The 20,789-nt window shown below is 48.9% G+C and overlaps 1 protein-coding gene across 1 annotated transcript in view; it reads right to left on the bottom strand.

Annotated features, from left to right (window-relative positions):
- The window catches only part of cdh26.1 (cadherin 26, tandem duplicate 1), a 109,238-nt gene that overhangs the window by 39,822 nt on the left and 48,627 nt on the right, over positions 1-20,789 (bottom strand). Inside the window, exons 4-7 of the mRNA XM_039654827.2 lie at positions 16,805-16,960; positions 16,532-16,679; positions 7,020-7,195; positions 6,820-6,948 (exon numbers count right to left, since the gene is read on the bottom strand). Coding sequence (XP_039510761.2) covers positions 6,820-6,948; positions 7,020-7,195; positions 16,532-16,679; positions 16,805-16,960 — 609 coding nt within the window. The remainder of the gene's footprint in view (positions 1-6,819; positions 6,949-7,019; positions 7,196-16,531; positions 16,680-16,804; positions 16,961-20,789) is intronic.

Here is a 20,789-nt window from a genome sequence, read left to right as displayed (position 1 = left end):
ACCCACAAAATACGAAATTTTTCACCAGTCCTGACATGCGTGCCAAATTTGGTGAGTTTTTGAGCATGTTGCGGCCCCGAAAATGGCACTTACTTTGCAGAAAAAATAAAAAAAATAAAAAAATAAATTAAAGCTGCAAGCAGCGATGGGCGGGCCCTCGCACCTGTAGCACGTCGGGGTGTGAGGCCACTGCGTTGCATATTCTGGAGCTCAGCCGGTGCGGCTGTGAATGTGCTACGCTGCTTCATTAAAGGTCACTTCCTGTTGCCAGCAAGTGGCGCTATGACTGTGGGTGAATGTCGGCATTTAGATATGTTCAGGGCGGTACTCTTGTCAAATGTGTAAAATTTGGTGCAGATCTGGGCATTTACAGCCAAGTTACTACAACTTCCTGTTTCATGGCGAATCATCGACGCCACGGACATGCCCATCGATGAAAACGCGCAGAGAGCACAACTTTACATTGTCAATGGCTTTAGACGGCACAGCACAAATTTGAAGTCGATCTGACTAAATGCCTAGGAGGAGTTAGTTAAAGTACGTAATGAGTAAATCATCCAAAAATGGCGGTAAAATTAGAAATGGCCGACTTCCTGTTGAGTTTAGGGCATTGCTCCAAGATACTTTTTTGTGCGTCTGAACATGGTAGATGTACCACAGAAATTTCCTACATGTCGCTCAAACATGCGACGGGGGCTGCTTCGTTAAAGGACACTTCCTGTTGCCAGTAGGTGGCGCTATGACTGTGGGTGAATGTCGGCATGTAGATTTGTTCAGAGCGGGACTCTTGTCAAATGTGTAAAATTTCGTGCAGATCTGGGCATTTACAGCCAAGTTACTACAACTTCCTGTTTCATGGCGAATCATCGACGCCATGGACACGCCCATCGACGAAAATGCGCAGATAGCACAACTTTACATCCTCAATGCCTTTAGAAGGCACAGCAGAAATTTGAAGTCGATCCGACTATATCCCTAGGAGGAGTTCGTTAAAGTACGGAGTGTGTAAATCGTCCAAAAATGGCCGCCAAATTCAAAATGGCGGACCTCCTGTCGAGTTTATGGTATGGGTTCTTGAGGCTTTTTTGTGCGTCTTGATATGATACACGTTCACACCAAATTTCGTGCATGTAGGTTGAACGTGGACGAGGGGCTAGTTTTTTCCAATTTTCTAGGTGGCGCTAGCGTGCCATTTTGCCACGCCCATCCGCGAAACCCATAAAATACGAAATTTTTCACCAGTCCTGACATGCTTGCCAAATTTGGTGAGTTTTTGAGCATGTTGCGGCCCCGAAAATGGCGCTTACTTTGCAGAAAAAAGAAAAAAGAAAAAAAAAATTAAAGCTGCAAGCAGCGATGGGCGGGCCCTCGCACCTGTAGCGCGTCGGAGTTTGAGGCGGCCGCGTTGCATATTTTGCAGCTCAGCCGGTGCGGCTGTGAATTTGCTACGCTGCTTAATTAAAGGTCACTTCCTGTTGCCAGCAGGTGGCGCTATGATTGTGGGTGAATGTCGGCATGTAGATTTGTTCAGGGCGGGACTCTTGTCAAATGTGTACAATTTGGTGCAGATCTGGGCATTTACAGCCAAGTTACTACAACTTCCTGTTTCATGGCGAATCATCGACGCCACAGACACGCTTATGGACGAAAACGCGCAGATAGCACAACTTTACATCATCAATGCCTTTAGAAGGCACAGCAGAAATGTGAAGTCGATCCGACCAATTCCCTAGGAGGAGTTAGTTAAAGTACGTAATGAGTAAATCATCCTAAAATGGCGGTAAAATTAGAAATGGCCGACTTCCTGTTGAGTTTAGGGCATCGCTCCAGGAGACTTTTCTGTGCGTCTGGACATGGTAGATGTACCACAGAAATTTCGTACATGTCGGTCAAACATGCGGCAGGGGCTGCTTCGTTAAAGGTCACTTCCTGTTGCCACTAAGTGGCGCTATGACTCTGGGTGAATGTTGGCATGTAGATTTGTTCAGGACGGGACTCTTTTCAAATGTGTAAAATTTGGTGCAGATCTGGGCATTTACAGCCAAGTTACTACAACTTCCTGTTTCATGGCGAATCATCGCCGCCACGGACACGCCCATTGAGGAAAACGCGCAGATAGCACAACTTTTCATCGTCAATGCCTTTAGAAGGCACAGTAGAAATTTGAAGTCGATCCGACTAAATCCCTAAGAGGAGTTCGTTAAAGTACGTAATGAGTAAATCATCCCAAAATGGCGGTAAAATTAGAAATGGCCGACTTCCTGTTGAGTTTATGGCATCGCTCCGAGAGACTTTTCTGTGCGTCTGGACATGGTAGATGTACCACAGAAATTTCGTACATGTCGGTCAACCATGCGACGGGGGCTGCTTCGTTAAAGGTCACTTCCTGTTGCCACTAGGTGGCGCTATGACTGAGGGTGATTGTCGGCATGTAGATTTGTTCAGGGCGGGACTCTTGTCAAATGTGTAAAATTTGGTGCAGATCTGGGCATTTACAGCCAAGTTACTACAACTTCCTGTTTCATGGCGAATCATCGACGCCACGGACACGCCCATCCACGAAAACGCGCAGATAGCACAACTTTACATCGTCAATGCCTTTAGAAGGCACAGCAGAAATTTGAAGTTGATCCGACTAAATCCCTAGGAGGAGTTCGTTAAAGTACGGAGTCTGTAAATCGTCCAAAAATGGCCGCCAAATTCAAAATGGCGGACCTCCTGTCGAGTTTAGGGTATGGGTTCTTGAGGCTTTTTTGTGCGTCTTGATATGATACACGTCCCCACCAAATTTCGTGCATGTAGGTTGAACGTGGACGAGGGGCTAATTTTTTCCAATTTTCTAGGTGGCGCTAGCGTGCCATTTTGCCCCACCCATCTGCGAAACCCACAAAATACAAAATTTTTCACCAGTCCTGACATGCGTGCCAAATTTGGTGAGTTTTTGAGCATGTTGCGGCCCCGAAAATGGCACTTACTTTGCAGAAAAAAGAAAAAAAAAAAAAAAAAAAAATTAAAGCTGCAAGCAGCGATGGGCGGGCCCTCGCACCTGTAGCATGTCGGGGTGTGAGGCGGCCGCGTTTCATTTTCTGCAGCTCAGCCAGTGCGGCTGTGCATTTGCCACACTGCTTCGTTAAAGGCCACTTCCTGTTGCCAGCAGGTGGCGCTATGACTGTGGGTGAATGTCGGCATGTAGATTTGATCAGGGCGGGACTCTTGTCAAATGTGTTAAATTTCGTGCAGATCTGGGCATTTACAGCCAAGTTACTACAACTTCCTGTTTCATGGCGAATCATCGACGCCACGGACACGCCCATCGACGAAAACGCGCAGATAGCACAACTTTTCATCGTCAATGCCTTTAGAAGGCACAGCAGAAATTTGAAGGCGATCCGACTAAAGCCCTAGGAGGAGTTAGTTAAAGTACGTAATGAGTAAATCATCCAAAAATGGCGGTAAAATTAGAAATGGCCGACTTCCTGTTGAGTTTAGGGCATCGCTCCAAGAGACTTTTCTGTGCGTCTGGACATGGTAGATGTACCACAGAAATTTCGTACATGTCGGTCAAACATGCGACGGGGGCTGCTTCGTTAAATGTCACTTCCTCTTGCCACTAGGTGGCGCTATGAATGTGGGTGAATGTCGGCATGTAGATTTGTTCAGGACGGGACTCTTGTCAAATGTGTAAAATTTCGTGTAGATCTGGGCATTTACAGCCAAGTTACTACAACTTCCTGTTTCATGGCGAATCATCGACGCCACGGACACGCCCATCGACGAAAACGCGCAGATAGCACAACTTTACATCGTCAATGCCTTTAGAAGGTACAGCAGAAATTTGAAGTTGATCTGACTAATTCCCTAGGAGGAGTTCGTTAAAGTACGGAGTGTGTAAATCGTCCCAAATCGGTCGCCGAATTCAAAATGGCGGACTTCCTGTCGAGTTTAGGGTATGTGTTCTTGAGGCTTTTTTGTGCGTCTGGTCATGGTAGATGTACCACAGAAATTTTGTACATGTCGGTCAAACAAGCAGCGGGGGCTGCTTCGTTAAAGGTCACTTCCTGTTGCCAGCAGGTGGCGCTATGACTGTGGGTGAATGTCGGCATGTAGATTTGTTCAGGGCGTGACTCTTGTCAAATGTGTAAAATTTCGTGCAGATCTGGGCATTTACAGCCAAGTTAGTACAACTTCCTGTTTCATGGCGAATCTTCGACGCCACGGACACGCCCATCGACGAAAACGCGCAGATAGCACAACTTTACATCGTCAATGCCTTTAGAAGGCACAGCAGAAATTTTAAGTCGATCCGACTAAATCCCTAGGAGGAGTTCGTTAAAGTACGGAGTCTGTAAATCGTCCAAAAATGGCCGCCAAATTCAAAATGGCGGACCTCCTGTCGAGTTTATGGTATGGGTTCTTGAGGCTTTTTTGTGCGTCTTGATATGATACACGTCCCCACCAAATTTCGTGCATGTAGGTTGAACGTGGACGAGGGGCTAATTTTTTCCAATTTTCTAGGTGGCGCTAGCGTGCCATTTTGCCCCGCCCATCTGCGAAACCCACAAAATACGAAATTTTTCACCAGTCCTGACATGCGTGCCAAATTTGGTGAGTTTTTGAGCATGTTGCGGCCCCGAAAATGGCGCTTACTTTGCAGAAAAAAGAAAAAATAAAAAATAAAAAAAAAATAAAATAACCCTAACAGTTTCAATAGGGTCCTCGCACTGTTAGTGCTCGGGCCCTAATAATAATCCTAACAGTTTCAATAGGGTCCTCGCACTGTTAGTGCTCGGGCCCTAAAAAGAAAAAAAAAAATAATCCTAACAGTTCCAATAGGGTCCTCGCACTGTTAGTGCTCGGGCCCTAAAAATAATCCTAACAGTTTCAATAGGGTCCTCGCACTGTTAGTGCTCGGGCCCTAAAAATAATCCTAACAGTTTCAATAGGGTCCTCGCACTGTTAGTGCTCGGGCCCTAAAAAATAACCCTAACAGTTTCAATAGGGTCCTCGCACTGTTAGTGCTCGGGCCCTAATAATAATCCTAACAGTTTCAATAGGGTCCTCGCACTGTTAGTGCTCGGGCCCTAAAAAATAATAATCCTAACAGTTTCAATAGGGTCCTCGCACTGTTAGTGCTCGGGCCCTAATAATCCTAACAGTTTCAATAGGGTCCTCGCACTGTTAGTGCTCGGGCCCTAATGAATATTTTATGTTCTGTGGAGAGCCAGCCCTTCCTCATTCGATTTGTGCAGTGTAATTCACAGAATTACAAAAATATATATTTTGCCTCCTAAGTTAAAGATTTTTTTGTTACGCATGAATGCATATATTTCCTTAATTTTAAACATAAAAATGCATGTGTAGACTGATATTTTTCTAATGTCTGGACTCCTTTAAGGGAGTAGCATGGATAAACAGATGTTTCAATATATTGGTATTAATGATTTTTCTGAGAATTTTTATTTCAAGTTTTGACTGCAAATGCTACGTCCATAACGCTGGAATTCCCCAATTTTAAATAATTTATCCTCAACTAGTTTTGTGGTGTGTCTACATATTTTATAATGATAACCTCAAGTAATACTAATAGTAGGCCTAATTTAAAGATGTCGTAGCATTGGATCTGGACGGTAAGGAGAATAACGCTGCGTTGGAAGGGGTGTCTCGCAATTCTGCAGGTTTGTGAATCTGAGTCGGCCCTACCATTTTATTTTGCATATGGGCCCGGGACTGACTTGCTACGCCACTGCTTGGGCCCCTTTCCTGCAAGATCGGTGGCATTTGAGGGGCCCCTAATTGGTACGGGGCCCTGGGGCGGCCGTCTCCGCTACAGGTTACAGTTCATTTTTCATACACATTTCAGAAAGATTTTTGCAGAGACAGAGTGAGCTGAAAGCGCACCCTGTACATTTGATTTATTTTACAAAAACACAAGGTTTTGATGTTAACAAGAGTGTACACAAAAAAGAAGACCCTCTAGTTTATAATCATGTATTAATTTTATTTATTTGACCATTAATGACGGAGTATCTTAAGTCTAGGTCCAGGTCCACTTCTTTTTTAAAAGCTGCAAAATGTCAGGAGTTACCCAAGGTATTGTATTTTGCTTGATATGTATTTTACAAGTAGTAGTACATTTATTTGACAGAACATGATCAGGATCTTGCAAAGACATCTCTTTACTCCAATCAGTATCAGCACATTCAGCATTAAACTGAGACAATTTTGAATTTGGTACTTTTTTAATGTAACTATTTTTACGATATTTTGGCTGTTTAAGACATTTTCTAATGACATAGTGAATGATCTGAAACTGCTGTATTTATCACTCAACATACTATACTTAGAAGGTTGATTAGTGAAAATGAGGTCCAAAATAGAATTCCGTGCTTTACCAAATCTGGTGGGATCTTTGATTAATTGATGAAGACCATGCAGCATGGTCCATGCTTTATGGCAGTTGCTTTCAAAAGTTTAGATGAATTACTGATCCAATTCAAATGAATAATATATAAAATAAGATGTGGAATCGATAGACAAAAGCTTTAAAAATGACTACATGTGTGCTTTTCAAGTTTCTGCATACCTACATAAACTAACTACACAAATTTCACTTCCACAGATATAACAACATATTTTCTTCCATGAATGGATAGGTTTGGTTTGGTTTTGTTAACTTGAAACTAATCCCTTAACCCTTTGTTACAGAGTTTGTTCAACTACCATCATGGTGTGGGTCCCTTGCAACCCTGGTCACTGAGTTTAAGCTTTTTTTTTTTTTTTTGGCACACCAATCTACAAAGACTTTCCAGCCTGACTCACCGTGGTAGAACTGAATTCTGGTGGATGGGTGTTGGCATCTTTGATGTCCAGAAAAACAGTTCCAGTTGAAGACATTGCAGGTGTCCCTTCATCCTTCGCTTCAACTAGCACTTCATATGTTTTTGCAATCTAAAATTCAAGAGACAGAGATCAAAAATACTGAAAAATGCTCAAAACATGCCTTTTCGTTAGTTACTCACATCATAGTCAAAGCATCCCGTGAAGACGAGCTGTTTGATTTTAGGGGTCCCAGGTATGTCCTTCAGGGAAATTTTTGGTAATGCAGGTTCTTGTGACACCAGCCTCATGGTGAACTGGGAATTAGGAGTATCCACCTGATCTTTGTCATGAGCTTGAATTGCTCCATGCAGAATGCCTGTTCAAACAAGTCAAACAAGGATGATTAAAAAAGAGAACATACTGTATCTATGCTTGGCATTTAATGTTAACAGTTTAGTTTCTTTTTCTTTTTTTTAGTTTCTAATTACTACTCCTTTATGAACTGGGGAGGAAGTTTTGACTTTTAAAGGAGCATTTCACCCATTTCAACATTAATCTTTATTGATCATATATGTAGTCGAAATGTAAAGAATTTTTGAATTTGGTGCCCTCTTGACCGAGAAAAGACAGAAAATAACCGAGGGGTGCATTTGTATGTAAGACAACAAGTCCCACAATGCACCACATTGCACAGCTCTGCAAGCCACACCCACTAATCCAGAACTGCGCACACATCAGAGAAATCACTCTTCCATCTACAAGGCTAACATTAGCTGTCACCAGAGTTTGAAATTCATTTCACACAAAATTTATATTTAGTTGGCTGTGGTGAGCAGGATGATCGAGGGTGAGGGACGTAAAGAAACGTAATGAAAGACACCTGTGTGAGACACACCGGTCTCACGTCTCTCACGGTCGAGCGAAAGCATAAAATGAGGAGCGACGATGGCAGATCGAGAGAGAAACTGTCACGGGTGTGGAGCAGGCAGAGGAACAAGGAGACCGTAGTATCGGGGAGAACAGGGTTTATTCCATAGATACAGACAGGAAGACGGGGTACACCGGGTAACATTACACATTGACCGACAACGACTGAATGGAACTGAACAAACTAAATACACAGAGGAATTAAGCTAGATGAGGTGAACACAGGTGAAAATGATAATGACAGGACGAGGAACAGGTGGCTGAGTGGGGAGTGAGTCCGGGAGAGGAACAAAAGGATCCGGGGAAGTGTGGTGCAGATGACGGGACACACTGGTGAAGACGACAGACTGTGACATCACTCCCCCCTCCCGGTAGGCGTGGCCTCACGCCGTAACATCAATGGGGAGGGGGGGTGGGCGCCCTGGAGGCTGTGGAGGGCGTGGTCAGGAGGGAGGAAGCCCCCCCCAGGGCGGAGCAGGATGAGGGCGAGGCCATGGCGGAGCAGGCTGAGGGCGTGGCCAGGGCGGAGCAGGCTGAGGGTGTGGCCAGGGCGGAGCAGGCTGAGGGCGTGGCCAGGGCGGAGCAGGCTGAGGGCGTGGCCAGGGTAGAGCAGGCTGAGGGCGTGGCCAGGGCGGAGCAGGCTGAGGGCGAGACCAGGGTGGAGCAGATGGAGGGAGGACCCCTGGTGGAGCCGATGGAACTGGGGCTGACGACACCAGGGGGCCGACTGACAGGGGCGGAGCAGATGGGAGAGGAGACCAGGGTGAAGCTGAGGGACAGACGACATTGGGTGCTGAGGAGGGACCGAGGGACCATGGGGACACCGCAGGCTCTGGTGACTGAAGTGATGACAGGGGTACAGAGGGACACGGTGAGGTCAGCGGTAGTGAGGGCTGACGGGTGACTGGAGGGAGTGAGGAGTCCAACTGAACCGGAGGGGTGACATAACGGGGCGGAGCCAGAGGAAGGAAGTCCATAGGTGAGGGGAGGATGACGAGGGAGTGAAGGGAATCCAGAGGACAGAGGGAGCCTGGTCGAGCTGGTGGACTGAGGGGCCATGGAGGAGCTGAGGGAGGTAGGAGCCACGGGGGAGCCAATGGGACCGAGGGCTGAGGAAGAGTCCATGTGGAGGAGTTGGGAGGCGAAAACCGGGGATACACAGACCAGGCTGGTTTCGGGGAGCTGAAGGGCAGGAGAGCAGAGGGAGGACAGAAGAGAAGAGGCGGGGGAGGGAGGCTGGGTGGGATCCTGGTCTCTGGGGCAGGCTGGACGATCTCTGGCGCTGGCTGGACGGTCTCTGGGGCCGGCTGGACGGTCTCTGGCGCCGGCTGGACGGTCTCTGGCGCTGGCTGGACGGTCTCTGGCGCTGGCTGGACGGTCTCTGGCGCTGGCTGGACGGTCTCTGTGGCAGGCTGGACGGTCTGGACAGGGCTGGTCGGAACCAGCGAAGAGGGGAGCTTGGGCTCGGCGGGGCTGGACGGAACCAGCGGAGAGGAGAGCTCGAACTCGGCGGGGCTGGACGGAACCAGCGGAGAGGAGAGCTCGGGCTCGGCGAGGCTGGACGGAACCAGCGGAGAGGAGAGCTCGAACTCGGCGGGGCTGGACGGAACCAGCGGAGAGGAGAGCTCGAGCTTTGCAGGGCTGACGGTGAACGCAGGTTTCCTGGGGACGAGAATTAACCGGGGTCGCAGAACCGGGTAGATTCTCCCCTGGAAACATATGGCGTTCATTTTTGCAGTTTTGGGTCGGTCAATCTGTCACGGGTGTGGAGCAGGCAGAGGAACAAGGAGACCGTAGGATCAGGGAGAACAGGGTTTATTCCATAGATACAGACAGGAAGACGGGGTACACCGGGTAACATTACACATTGACCGACAACGACTGAATGGAACTGAACAAACTAAATACACAGAGGAAGTAAGCTAGATGAGGTGAACACAGGTGAAAATGATAATGACAGGACGAGGAACAGGTGGCTGAGTGGGGAGTGAGTCCGGGAGAGGAACAAAAGGATCCGGGGAAGTGTGGTGCAGATGACGGGACACACTGGTGAAGACGACAGACTGTGACAGAAACAGGCCTAATTTTATAATGCGTTTTGTTTCTGTTGTGTGTAACGTTACAGCAGTCGTCAATGAGGGGCATCTAGCTTATACTTTCGTTTTGTATTTCTTCATTTTACTATTAAATTACTATTTAAATGTTCGCCGGTTCCTACCTCCTTCTTCCCACAACAAACCCTGTTAACGTTACATTGGCAAACTCATTAGTGAATTACTCCTCGTTTTTATTTATTTCTATATATGGTGAATTACTCCATGATATCTGGATATTCAGTCAGGCGAAACTAGGATGGTTCACATCACAACACAAACGTCTGTCTGCTCGTCTCATTCAGAGATTTCGTTCAGGAGAAATTGCCATTGTTGAAATTCTCTGCAGCAGACGGACTCTATATGTTTTTGTAGTTCACAGCGAGAGCACATGCACCACCAGTCCGACCCAGCTCGAGCCAGTCCGGGCTCCTCGACCGAGAGCACGGGCACCAGCAGTCCGCCTCAGCTCGAGCCAGTCCGGGCTCCTCGACCGCGACAGGCAGCCGCCTCCGGTTCCTCCATCAGCCTCAGCTGCTCTTCACTATACTGCGGCTCGTAAAGACAGCCACGAACATCGGATTCGAGCAGCAGAATTTCAATATCCTCTTCTTCCATATAATGTTTAGTTCCCTATCGAGGGAACTCAAACTGCGTCCAAGTGACACTTTGGGGGAACGCCCCTCAGCGTAGCGTCTCTGAAGCATGAATGAAACTAAGCCAATCTCCGATTGGATCAACGTGATGACGTGATGTGTGACGACACATAGGCGGAAGCATATATAAGGAACCGGCACACACAACATGTCAGCTTTCTGTTCTTCAGCTAAGCGCTCTCTGTGACTGTCAGTCTTATTTATTGTTTGTCTGTCTAAGCATATCTCCCTAAAATCTAAATAATGGCGAGTGTGAATTTCAGGCGGTGTGTGCACCCTTGCCCTCGCTACATCACGGGCGGGGACACACACCAACTGTGTACACATTGTCTGGGAATGCAGCACGCGCAGGCAGCTCTCGAGGGAGCTGCTTGCGAGCATTGTGAGGCTTTACCGCTCCGCGTGCTGCGTTCCCGGCTGGCCCTTTTCAATGAAGAGGGTCAGCCTCGTGAGCCCCGTGGTGCGGGACCCGCGTCCGCCGAGGCGGCGCGGCGACGCTCTTCATGGGGCTCGCAAATGGATCTGTCTGGGGATCCCGAGGCTGCTGAGGCACCTTCTCGGGATTCATCGGACAGTTCCGATGCCCTCGAGCCTCGCGCAGAAGCCCGCTCGGCGGCTTCTTCTGCGCGAGTCGAGGATCCGATGCTTGAGCTGTCTGCTTCCGAGGAGGTGGACGTGCTCAGCATCGAAGGGGGCGGGGACTTCGGGGATGACTCGCCACCCCGTGTCCCCGCATATGAGGAGCTGGTAGAGGTTGTTTCCCGTGCAGTGGCTCATTTAAAGATCGATTGGCCACAAGAAAAGCAGGAAGTGCAAGTTAAAAGCAAATTAGATGAGCGCTTCCTGCAGCACAGGGAACAACCTCATCATCGGGGCTTACCGTTTTTTCCCGATTTGCATACTGAGGTGTGTAAATCGTGGAAGAAACCCCATTCTTCTCGTGTTTCCAATCCCACTATATTAAAATATAGTAATATCAGGGGGGCACGAGAGAATGGTTATGGGATGATGCCGCGGGTTGAACAGCCTTTGGCTAATTATTTATCACCTGAGTCGGCATCATCCTTTAAAGCCCTGGTGCTGCCCACCAAGCCATGCAGAGAAACATCTTCACTGGTGGGCAGGGCATATATGGCTGCGGGTCGGGCTGGTGCGAGTCTTCACACCATGGCGCTTCTCCAAGCGTACCAGGCCGACCTTCTTAAGGATATTGATGAGGGCGAGGGACCAACTCCGGAAGATGTGGCGGAGTTGAGGAAGGTCGCTGATTTGTCTCTCCGAGTCACCAAAGAGACGGCCCGCGCTGTCGGTCGCTCCATGGCGGCAATGGTGGTCTCGGAGAGACATTTATGGTTAAATCTGACGGGCATCAGGGAGAAAGACAGGGCTTTCCTCCTTGATGCCCCGATTTCGCCTTCTGGCCTGTTCGGCGACGCTGTTAATACCGTTGTCGACAGGTTTCAGGAGGCGAAAAATCAATCAGCGGCCTTCAAACAATTTCTCCCTCGTCGCTCAGTATCCGGGAAGTCTGCCCCCAGTGGGCAGTCGCAGCCTCAGCCAGCTACCAGCTCCTCCACCTACAGGCAGGTTCAGAGAGAGAGCGTCGCGTCTAGAGCCCCCCCTCACGGAGCTTGGGGGCATAGACGGCGCTCTCAATCTAAGCCGCAAGCCAAGCAGGGCGACCTGAGGGCCGTCCTGCAGGCTAAGAAAACATCTAAGAGGTCCTAGCAGTGCTAGGATCTCTGCGGGCGGCCCCACCCGTGATGGAGCGACTGAGGTCGTCTCCCTCGCGGAGCCCGCAGGAAATCGATGTTGTTCTCCCGCCGTCAAGTACGTTTCGGGACGCATCGGTTTCCAGCGATCGCAAGCTGCTTTGTCCGCCCCACGAGCCTGCGGACGGGCAGCGATTGCGTTCGCCCATCGAGAATCGTTTTCGGTCCAGTCCTGCCGGAGATTCGTTTCAGGCGGTCGAGAACGAATCCCGATTAATACCCGAAACCAGGCTCGAGAGCCTGGTTCCCTTGGCGAAATATTTCGATGCATGGAAAAATCTAGCGAATATTTCCCCGTGGGCGCTGCGCACGATACAATACGGGTACAGGCTGCAGTTCGGGTTCCACCCACCCAGATTCAACGGGGTGGTCTGGACGGTAGTCAACCCGACGCAGGGTCGGGTATTGGAACAGGAAGTAAACTCCCTGCTGGCAAAGGGGGCCATAGAGCATATTCCTCCACTAGACAGGGAGTCCGGGTTTTACAGCCGCTACTTTATAGTTCCCAAAAAAGATGGGGGGTTGCGTCCGATCATAGATCTCAGATATCTGAACCGCTCTCTGAGGAGATTCAGGTTCAAGATGCTCACTATTCCCATGATCGTGAGTCAGATCCAATCCGAGGATTGGTTCGTCACGATAGATCTGAAGGACGCATACTTTCATATATCCATCCTTCCATCCCACAGGAAGTTCCTGAGGTTCGCTTTCGGGGGCGAAGCGTACCAATATCGGGTTCTTCCATTCGGCCTAGCTCTCTCTCCCCGCACATTCACCAAATGTATGGATGTAGCTCTAGCACCTCTGAGGCTCCAGGGCATCAGGGTGCTCAACTATATAGACGACTGGCTGATTTTGGCCCAGTCTCAAGAGCTGGCGGTTCAGCATCGAGATGTTGTTCTTGCCCACATCCAGAAACTGGGGTTGAGACTAAACACGAAGAAGAGCGTGTTGATACCAGCCCAAAGGACTACGTTCCTGGGAGTGGTATGGGATTCGGTCGTAATGCGGGCACGATTGTCGCCTGCGCGAGTCGAGTCCATTCTGGCCACAGTGGCTGGGATAAAGCTAGGCCAAGCCGTCACTGTCAAGCATTTCCAGAGAGTGCTGGGACTCATGGCAGCAGCGTCCAACATCATTCCATTTGGCCTGCTGCACATGAGGGCCCTCCAGTGGTGGTTAAAAACCAAGGGGTTCTCCCCGAGGGGAAACCCGTTCCGCACAATCAGAGTTACGCGCAGATGCCTTCGTTCTCTGGTTATGTGGAAGAAAGCTTGGTTCTTGTCCCAAGGTCCAGTGTTGGGAGCGCCATGTCGCCGGAAAACCGTTTCGACAGACGCTTCCCTCACGGGCTGGGGCGCGGTCATGGACGGCCGCTTCACGACAGGCCTATGGCGGGACCATCATTCCTCCTGGCACATAAACTGCCTGGAAATGTTGGCGGTCTCCCGGGCTCTGAGGAGCTTCCTGCCGGACCTCAGAGGTCATCACGTCCTCGTGAGGTCAGACAGCATGTCAGTGGTGGCCTATATAAACCATCAGGGGGGCCTGAGGTCTCGCCCTCTATGCAGACTGGCGCATCAGATCCTCCTGTGGTCCCAGGGGAAACTGTTGTCTCTGAGAGCAACATACATCCCGGGAAGTCTAAATCAGGGAGCAGACGTCCTGTCGAGACAGGGGCTGAGGCCCGGGGATTGGAGACTTCACCCCGAGGTGGTGGAGTCGATATGTCAGAGGTTCGGCCCTGTGGAAGTGGACCTGTTTGCGTCTCGAGAGACGACCCACTGTCCGCTGTGGTTTTCCCTCACCCCTCCAGCCCCACTGGGGCTGGATGCTATGGTGCAGACGTGGCCGAGGCTGCGTCTGTATGCATTTCCCCCGATCGCTCTGCTCCCGGGAGTTCTGGAAAGGGTCCGTCGCGACGGGATCAGTCTACTGTTGGTAGCCCCGTTGTGGCCGGCCCGAGTATGGTTCTCGGACATAATATTGCTCCTAGACGGCCCTCCGTGGGAGATTCCCCTCAGGAGGGACCTGCTGACACAGGCGGGGGGCTCAATATTTCACCCTCGGCCGGAGTTATGGAAACTGTGGGTCTGGCCCCTGAGGGGGCACAGTACCTAGAGGCCGGCCTGTCAGCTGGAGTAGTGGAGACCATACTCAGCTCTAGAGCTCCCTCCACGAGGAAACTGTATGGTTTAAAGTGGAATGTGTTTATTGATTGGTGTAGGAGGCGTGAGGTTGACCCAGTTAACTGCCCAGTGGCTTCAGTGCTGGAGTTCCTCCAAGATCGCTTCTCCTCTGGTCTTACCCCGTCCACGCTCAAGGTGTACGTGGCTGCCATTGCGGCTTTCCACGCTCCGTTGGGTGATGGGTCTCTGGGGAGACACCAATTGATCGTACGTTTCCTCCGTGGAGCTTGGAGGATGAGACCTGCGGCTCGTACCAGGGTTCCCTCTTGGGACCTGGCAGTAGTTCTAGAAGGATTGGCTGAGGCCCCCTTCGAGCCACTGGAGTCGGCTGAGGCCAAGAACCTAACGCTGAAGGTCGCTTTTCTGTTGGCCATCACTTCTCTGAGGAGGGTGGGAGATCTTCAGGCGCTCTCCATATCTAACGAGTGCCTGGAGTTTGCTCCAGGCAACATTAAGGCCATCCTTCACCCTAGGCCTGGCTATCTGCCTAAGGTGCCATCTAATGTGGCACGGCCTACGGTTCTGCAGTCATTTCATCCCCCACCTCACCTGACGGCGGATGAGGAGAGACTTCATAGGCTCTGCCCTGTCAGAGCACTAGGGATATATATTCAGAGGTCCTCTTCATGGCGGAAGGCGGACCAGTTGCTGGTATGTTTCGGGTCGCCCAAAAAGGGGTTTCCGGCCTCAAAACAAACCATCAGCAACTGGATTGTCAATGCGATTTCCACAGCTTATCAGGTGCGCGGTATGCCTTCACCTTTGGCTGTGAGGGCCCATTCCACTAGAGGCATAGCATCCTCTAGGGCCCTTCTCGCAGGGGCCCCCATCCAGGAAGTCTGAGATGCAGCTGGATGGGCTACCCCACATACCTTCATTAGGTTTTACAGCTTAGACATTCCGTCGACACCCGGCTCTCTTGTGCTCGCGTCCTGAGTGTGCCTGTGAGCAGCTTCACACCAGGACAGGCAGGGCGCGTTGTGGCGTAGTGGGTACTCGTTCCCCCAAAGTGTCACTTGGACGCAGTTTGAGTTCCCTCGATAGGGAACGTCCTCGGGTTACGACTGTAACCCTTGTTCCCTGAGAAGGGAACGAGAACTGCGTCTCGTGGCCACGCCTTCCCCTGCCTGGGAGCGCTTGCTTCATCACAGAAGCTGACATGTTGTGTGTGCCGGTTCCTTATATATGCTTCCGCCTATGTGTCGTCACACATCACGTCATCACGTTGATCCAATCGGAGATTGGCTTAGTTTCATTCATGCTTCAGAGACGCTACGCTGAGGGGCGTTCCCCCAAAGTGTCACTTGGACGCAGTTCTCGTTCCCTTCTCAGGGAACAAGGGTTACAGTCGTAACCCGAGGACGTTCCTTCAATCATTATCATACTTCCTATCTCCACAGCGCTTGTTAGCTTAGCTTCCAAACAAGATGGCTGATATTGATTCAGTATCTGCAAGTGAAGTCCCACCCACTGATCTGTAGGCCTGTAGGGTCCCACATCCTTGAATAAAAATGAGCTAATGTTTGTAGTCTCTACACTTTTTAATGAAATGTGACTTCCAGCTTATTATGATGCAAAATGACGATTTATACATCATAATGAGCAGGAAGTAAAACATTTAAATTCTTATTTCTCCCATCTCAGGTGGAAAATAAGGGAATAAACCATGACGATTTAAAAATATGATTGGGTTTCTAAAGATACAAAGCTTAATGCAAATGGGTGAAGTGTCCCTTCAAGTTATTGTCTTGCAAATATCAGTGAATTATTTTATCTGAAATGAAAAAATCAAGAACAATAAGTCTATAAAGGTCTATAAAGAAAAGTCTGAGAGAAAATTCTTATTGGCCAGCAAAATAGTTAATTCCTCCCCCACAATCTCGCTGTAGGTTTAATCAGTGTTGTTGTATTGAGCTGGTCTGGATGCTCAAACAAATAGAGCAATGTTCTGTCTATGTTTACACTTTTCAGGAGAAGTCACCTTACAAATAGCTAACTTATAATAGTTTCTTTACAGAAAGCATTTTAACAGAAAAAAACGTATGCATATATGCAGTAATACGTGTTCTCTGAACCTTCAACAGTGTTCTCCTGAACTGATATACGGATAGTTTCCAGCGGGAACTCGGGTTTGTTGTCATTCTTGTCCTTTATTTCCACGTTGAATGACAGTGTTTTGTCCAACTCTTTTCCAGTCTGCCTGTCCAACACGTCAAAGTCCACCTACAAAGGAATCAAAATGTCACTCTGAACTACATCAACATAAACTAAATCAGTCCATTCTTTGAATTCCGCTGTATTATTCTGATAGAATTAGTGTCATATCAAATCCCGCCTTGAAATCTTACATGGAAGATGGGATTGATTTCCCTGTCGATGGGCTTGTGTACGAATACAACCCCAGTGTTTTCGTTAATGGAAAACAAACCAAATGGCTCTCTTGTCACCCCGTCTCCTTGGAGGCGGAACTTGACGGTGTTGTCCTCCTTTTTGTCATTGAACAGCTATATCAATTAAAAAGTAAATAAATAATAATTAGATTCATGTACCATTTATGATTACGTATTTGTTCACTTTTTAGCCAAAACATGCATTATTCAAAATAAATTCATTTTTAATTCACCCAGACTAAAATAAAAACAGATATTCCGACACGGCACATTTCAGAATAACTGCTGTATCATTGTTTGTCAGAGAAACAAGTTTGTATGCTAAGCATGCTTCCTAAATATCTGCAAACATATATATTTTATGCTTTAGTACAGTCGAATACTTGGAGTTGTATGGCTTTTAGTTTATGTCTGTAAGGTTTAGGGTCAAGTAGATTCAAGGTTCAAGGTTCAATTTATTTATAAAGCACATTATAATACAACAGGAGTTGACCAAAGTGCTGTACATACGATAAAATAAAATAAACTGTACATAACATGCTGTACAGAAGATAAAAAATAAAAGAAAATAAAAAATCAGTGAATCACAGTTAAATTCTACGCCTTTCTATGGACATCACAACCTCTCAATAAAAAAACCAATTTCACCAATACGTACTCATCGACCTGTTACATCAACACGTACTCATGGACAGTCGAACGCTAATGCAAAAAAGTACGTTTTTAAGTGACCTTTAAAATCATTGATGGAGGAACATTCCCTGATATATTGGGGTAAACAATTCCACATCCTGGGGGCAGCTGCTGTAAAAGCACGGTCTCCTCTCAGTTTCCTGAATGTACGCGGTACCACCAGGAGATTCGTTGATTCTGACCTCAAGGTTCTTTTTGGTTTATGTACCTGGATAAGATCCGCTATATAAGTAGGGGCAAGACCGTGTAATGCTTTGAAACAAAATAAAAGTATTTTAAAATTTATCCTGTATGGCACTGGCAACCAATGTAGTTTTTGTAATATTGGAGTGATATGCTCGAATTTTCGAGTGCCTGTCAGGAGTCTAGCGGCTGCCTTTTGTACCAGTTATAATCAATGTAAACTTTTTTGTTGAACACCGTAGTACAATGCATTTCCATAGTCCAGTCCAGAGAAAATTAACGCATGAACCATTTTTTCCAGGTCTTTCTGTGCTACAAATGGCTTAATTTTAGCAACTAATCTTAGCTGGAAGAAACTCGTTTTAACTGCTAGATTGATCTGTTTATCGAATCTTAAAGCACTATCACAAGTTATACCTAGATTTTTTACTTGATGTTTCAGATAAGGGGATAGTGTACCTAATTCTATTTTAGCTAAGTCTGCAGACTCAGAAGGACCAAATAACATCACTTCCGTTTTAGATTCATTTAGAAACAGAAAATTCACAGACATCCACTTTTAGTGTAGTATTAGCATTAGGATCAGTAGAAACTTCCAGCCAAGTGTGTTTGTGCTAAACTGTGCAGGAAATTGGCCCTCCCATGGAGTACGATTAGACACGATTGAAAATGAACAAAGATATTTCTAAAAAAAAGTCTATGTAAAAAATTTGTTTTAAAATTTGCATCACTATAAGTTGTGGCTATTGTGGTTCCCTATCGAGGGAACTCAACACTGCGTCGATAAAATCGACTCTTTGGGGACGCTCCCTAAGCGTGCGCCTCTGAAGTATGAATGAAACTAATCCAATCCTGATTGGTGTTGCGTCGTGACGTAACATGTGACGGCATACCCGGAAGTATAAAAGTGACGCTGTCACAACACACACTAGCTTTCGCTCTTCAGCAAGCGCTTTATGTTGAAACTGTCTGTCTTATTTGGTGTTGTTTGTCTTATTATTGAAAGAAAGTATGGCCAGTGAACAATTCAAGAGGTGTGTGCATCCCTGCCCTCGTTTCATCACGGGTGGGGACGCACACTCTCTCTGTGTGTATTGTTTGGGAGTGCAGCACGCACGGGCAGCTCTCGAGGGGGCTGCTTGTGAAATGTGTGAGGCTTTGCCTATTAGAGTGCTGCGCTCCCGGCTGGCGTGCTTTGACGAGCACGGTCAGGCTCGCGTTCCCCAGGGTTCCGGTCCCGCATATGTCGAGGCGATGCGGCGACTGAGATCCTGGGGTTCGCAGCGGGATCTGGCGGAGGAGAGTGAGAATGCTGAGGCATTTTCTCGCTCGCCATCGGCTGGTCCCGCAGCCTCTGAGAGTGGTGTGGGAGCCCGCGCTGCGGTTTCTCCTACCCGCGATCAGGTCCCGGTGCTTGAGCTGTCTACTTCTGAGGAAGGGGACGTGCTCAGCATCGATGCGGACGACCGTGATCTCAGCACGCCATCACGCGGCCTGGGTTATGAGGAGCTGGTGGAGGTTGTGACACGCGCTGTGGCCAGACTAAACATCAGCTGGCCACAACATGAGCAGGAAACGCAAGTCACCAGTAAAATGGACGAGCGTTACCTGCAGCGCAGGTCACAGCCTCACCGCCGGGGTCTGCCGTTTTTCCCTGATCTCCATAAAGAGATCTCGAGAACGTGGGAAAGACCGCATTCGTCCCGTATTTCGAGTCCCAATGTAATAGATTACAGCAATGTTATGGGGGCTCGAGATATGGGATATGGGAAGATGCCGAAGGTGGAGGAGGCTTTAGCGAGCTATCTCTCTCCCGAATCGGCGTCTTCCCTAAAGACCCCGGTGTTGCCTAGTAAGCCCTGCAGAGAGACATCTGCATTGGTGGGCAGGGCTTACATGGCGGCGGGTCGGGCTGGTTCGTGTCTGCACTCAATGGCGATTTTGCAGGCATACCAGGCCGACCTCCTGAAAGATTTGGATGAGGGGGAGGGGCCTACTCCTGAAGATGTCGCGGAGTTGAGGAAGGCCGCAGATTTGTCTCTCCGGGCCACTAGGGAAGCGGCCAGCGCTATTGGCCGCTCTATGGCGGCCATGGTGGCCACGGAGAGGCATCTGTGGCTGAACTTATCCGGTATTAAAGAAAAGGATAGGTCCTTCCTGCTGGATGCGCCGCTTTCGGCTTCTGGCCTGTTCGGCGACGCCGTTAATTCGGTTGTCGACAGGTTTCAGGAGTCGAGAAAACAATCTGCGGCGTTCCAGCAGTACCTCCCCCGGAAAGCGAAGGCCAAATCTAGTAGGGGGGGGCAAAGCAATCAGCCCCAGCCATCAGCCAGCTCCTCCCACAGGGCAGAGCAGAAGGAGAGCGTTTCCTCTAGAGCCCCCCCTCCGGGGTCTTGGCAACAGAGGAAACGCTCCCAAAAACCGAAGTCCTCCAGCCAGAGGGGCGACCTGAGGGACGTCATTCAGGCTAAGAGGACTTCGGAAAAGAGGTCCTAGCCAAGGCAGGACTTCAGAGGGCTGCCCCCTCCGCAGTGAGACAACCGAGGTTGTTCTCACAACGGGGCCCTCTAGGAAAAGACGCCTCCCTTACGGGCTGGGGCGCGGTCATGGACGGCCGCTTTACCAGGGGTCTGTGGCAGGACCATCATCGCACTTGGCATATAAATTGCCTGGAGATGATGGCGGTATTCAAGGCTTTGAGGAGCTTCCTCCCAGACATCGAGGGTCGCCACGTCCTTATACGGACAGACAATACGTCAGTGGTGGCCTATCTGAACCGACAGGGGGGACTCAGATCGCGCCCTCTGTGCAAACTGGCGCATCAGATTATCCTTTGGTCCCAGGGAAAGATATTGTCAATAAGGGCAATGTATATCCCAGGGGTTCAGAATCGGGGAGCAGACATCCTGTCGGGGCAGGGGCTGAGGCCCGGGGAATGGAGACTTCATCCGGATGTGGTGAAGTCGATATGGGAGAGGTTCGGACCGATGGAAGTGGATCTGTTTGCGTCTCGAGAGACGTCCCACTGTCCACTTTGGTTCTCCCTCTCACATCCAGCCCCGCTGGG

Source organism: Pimephales promelas, chromosome 20, assembly GCF_988280905.1.
Source record: "Pimephales promelas chromosome 20, fPimPro1.hap1.1, whole genome shotgun sequence".
Lineage (NCBI taxonomy): Eukaryota > Metazoa > Chordata > Actinopteri > Cypriniformes > Leuciscidae > Pimephales > Pimephales promelas.
This window is presented reverse-complemented; position numbering and strand designations above follow the sequence as displayed.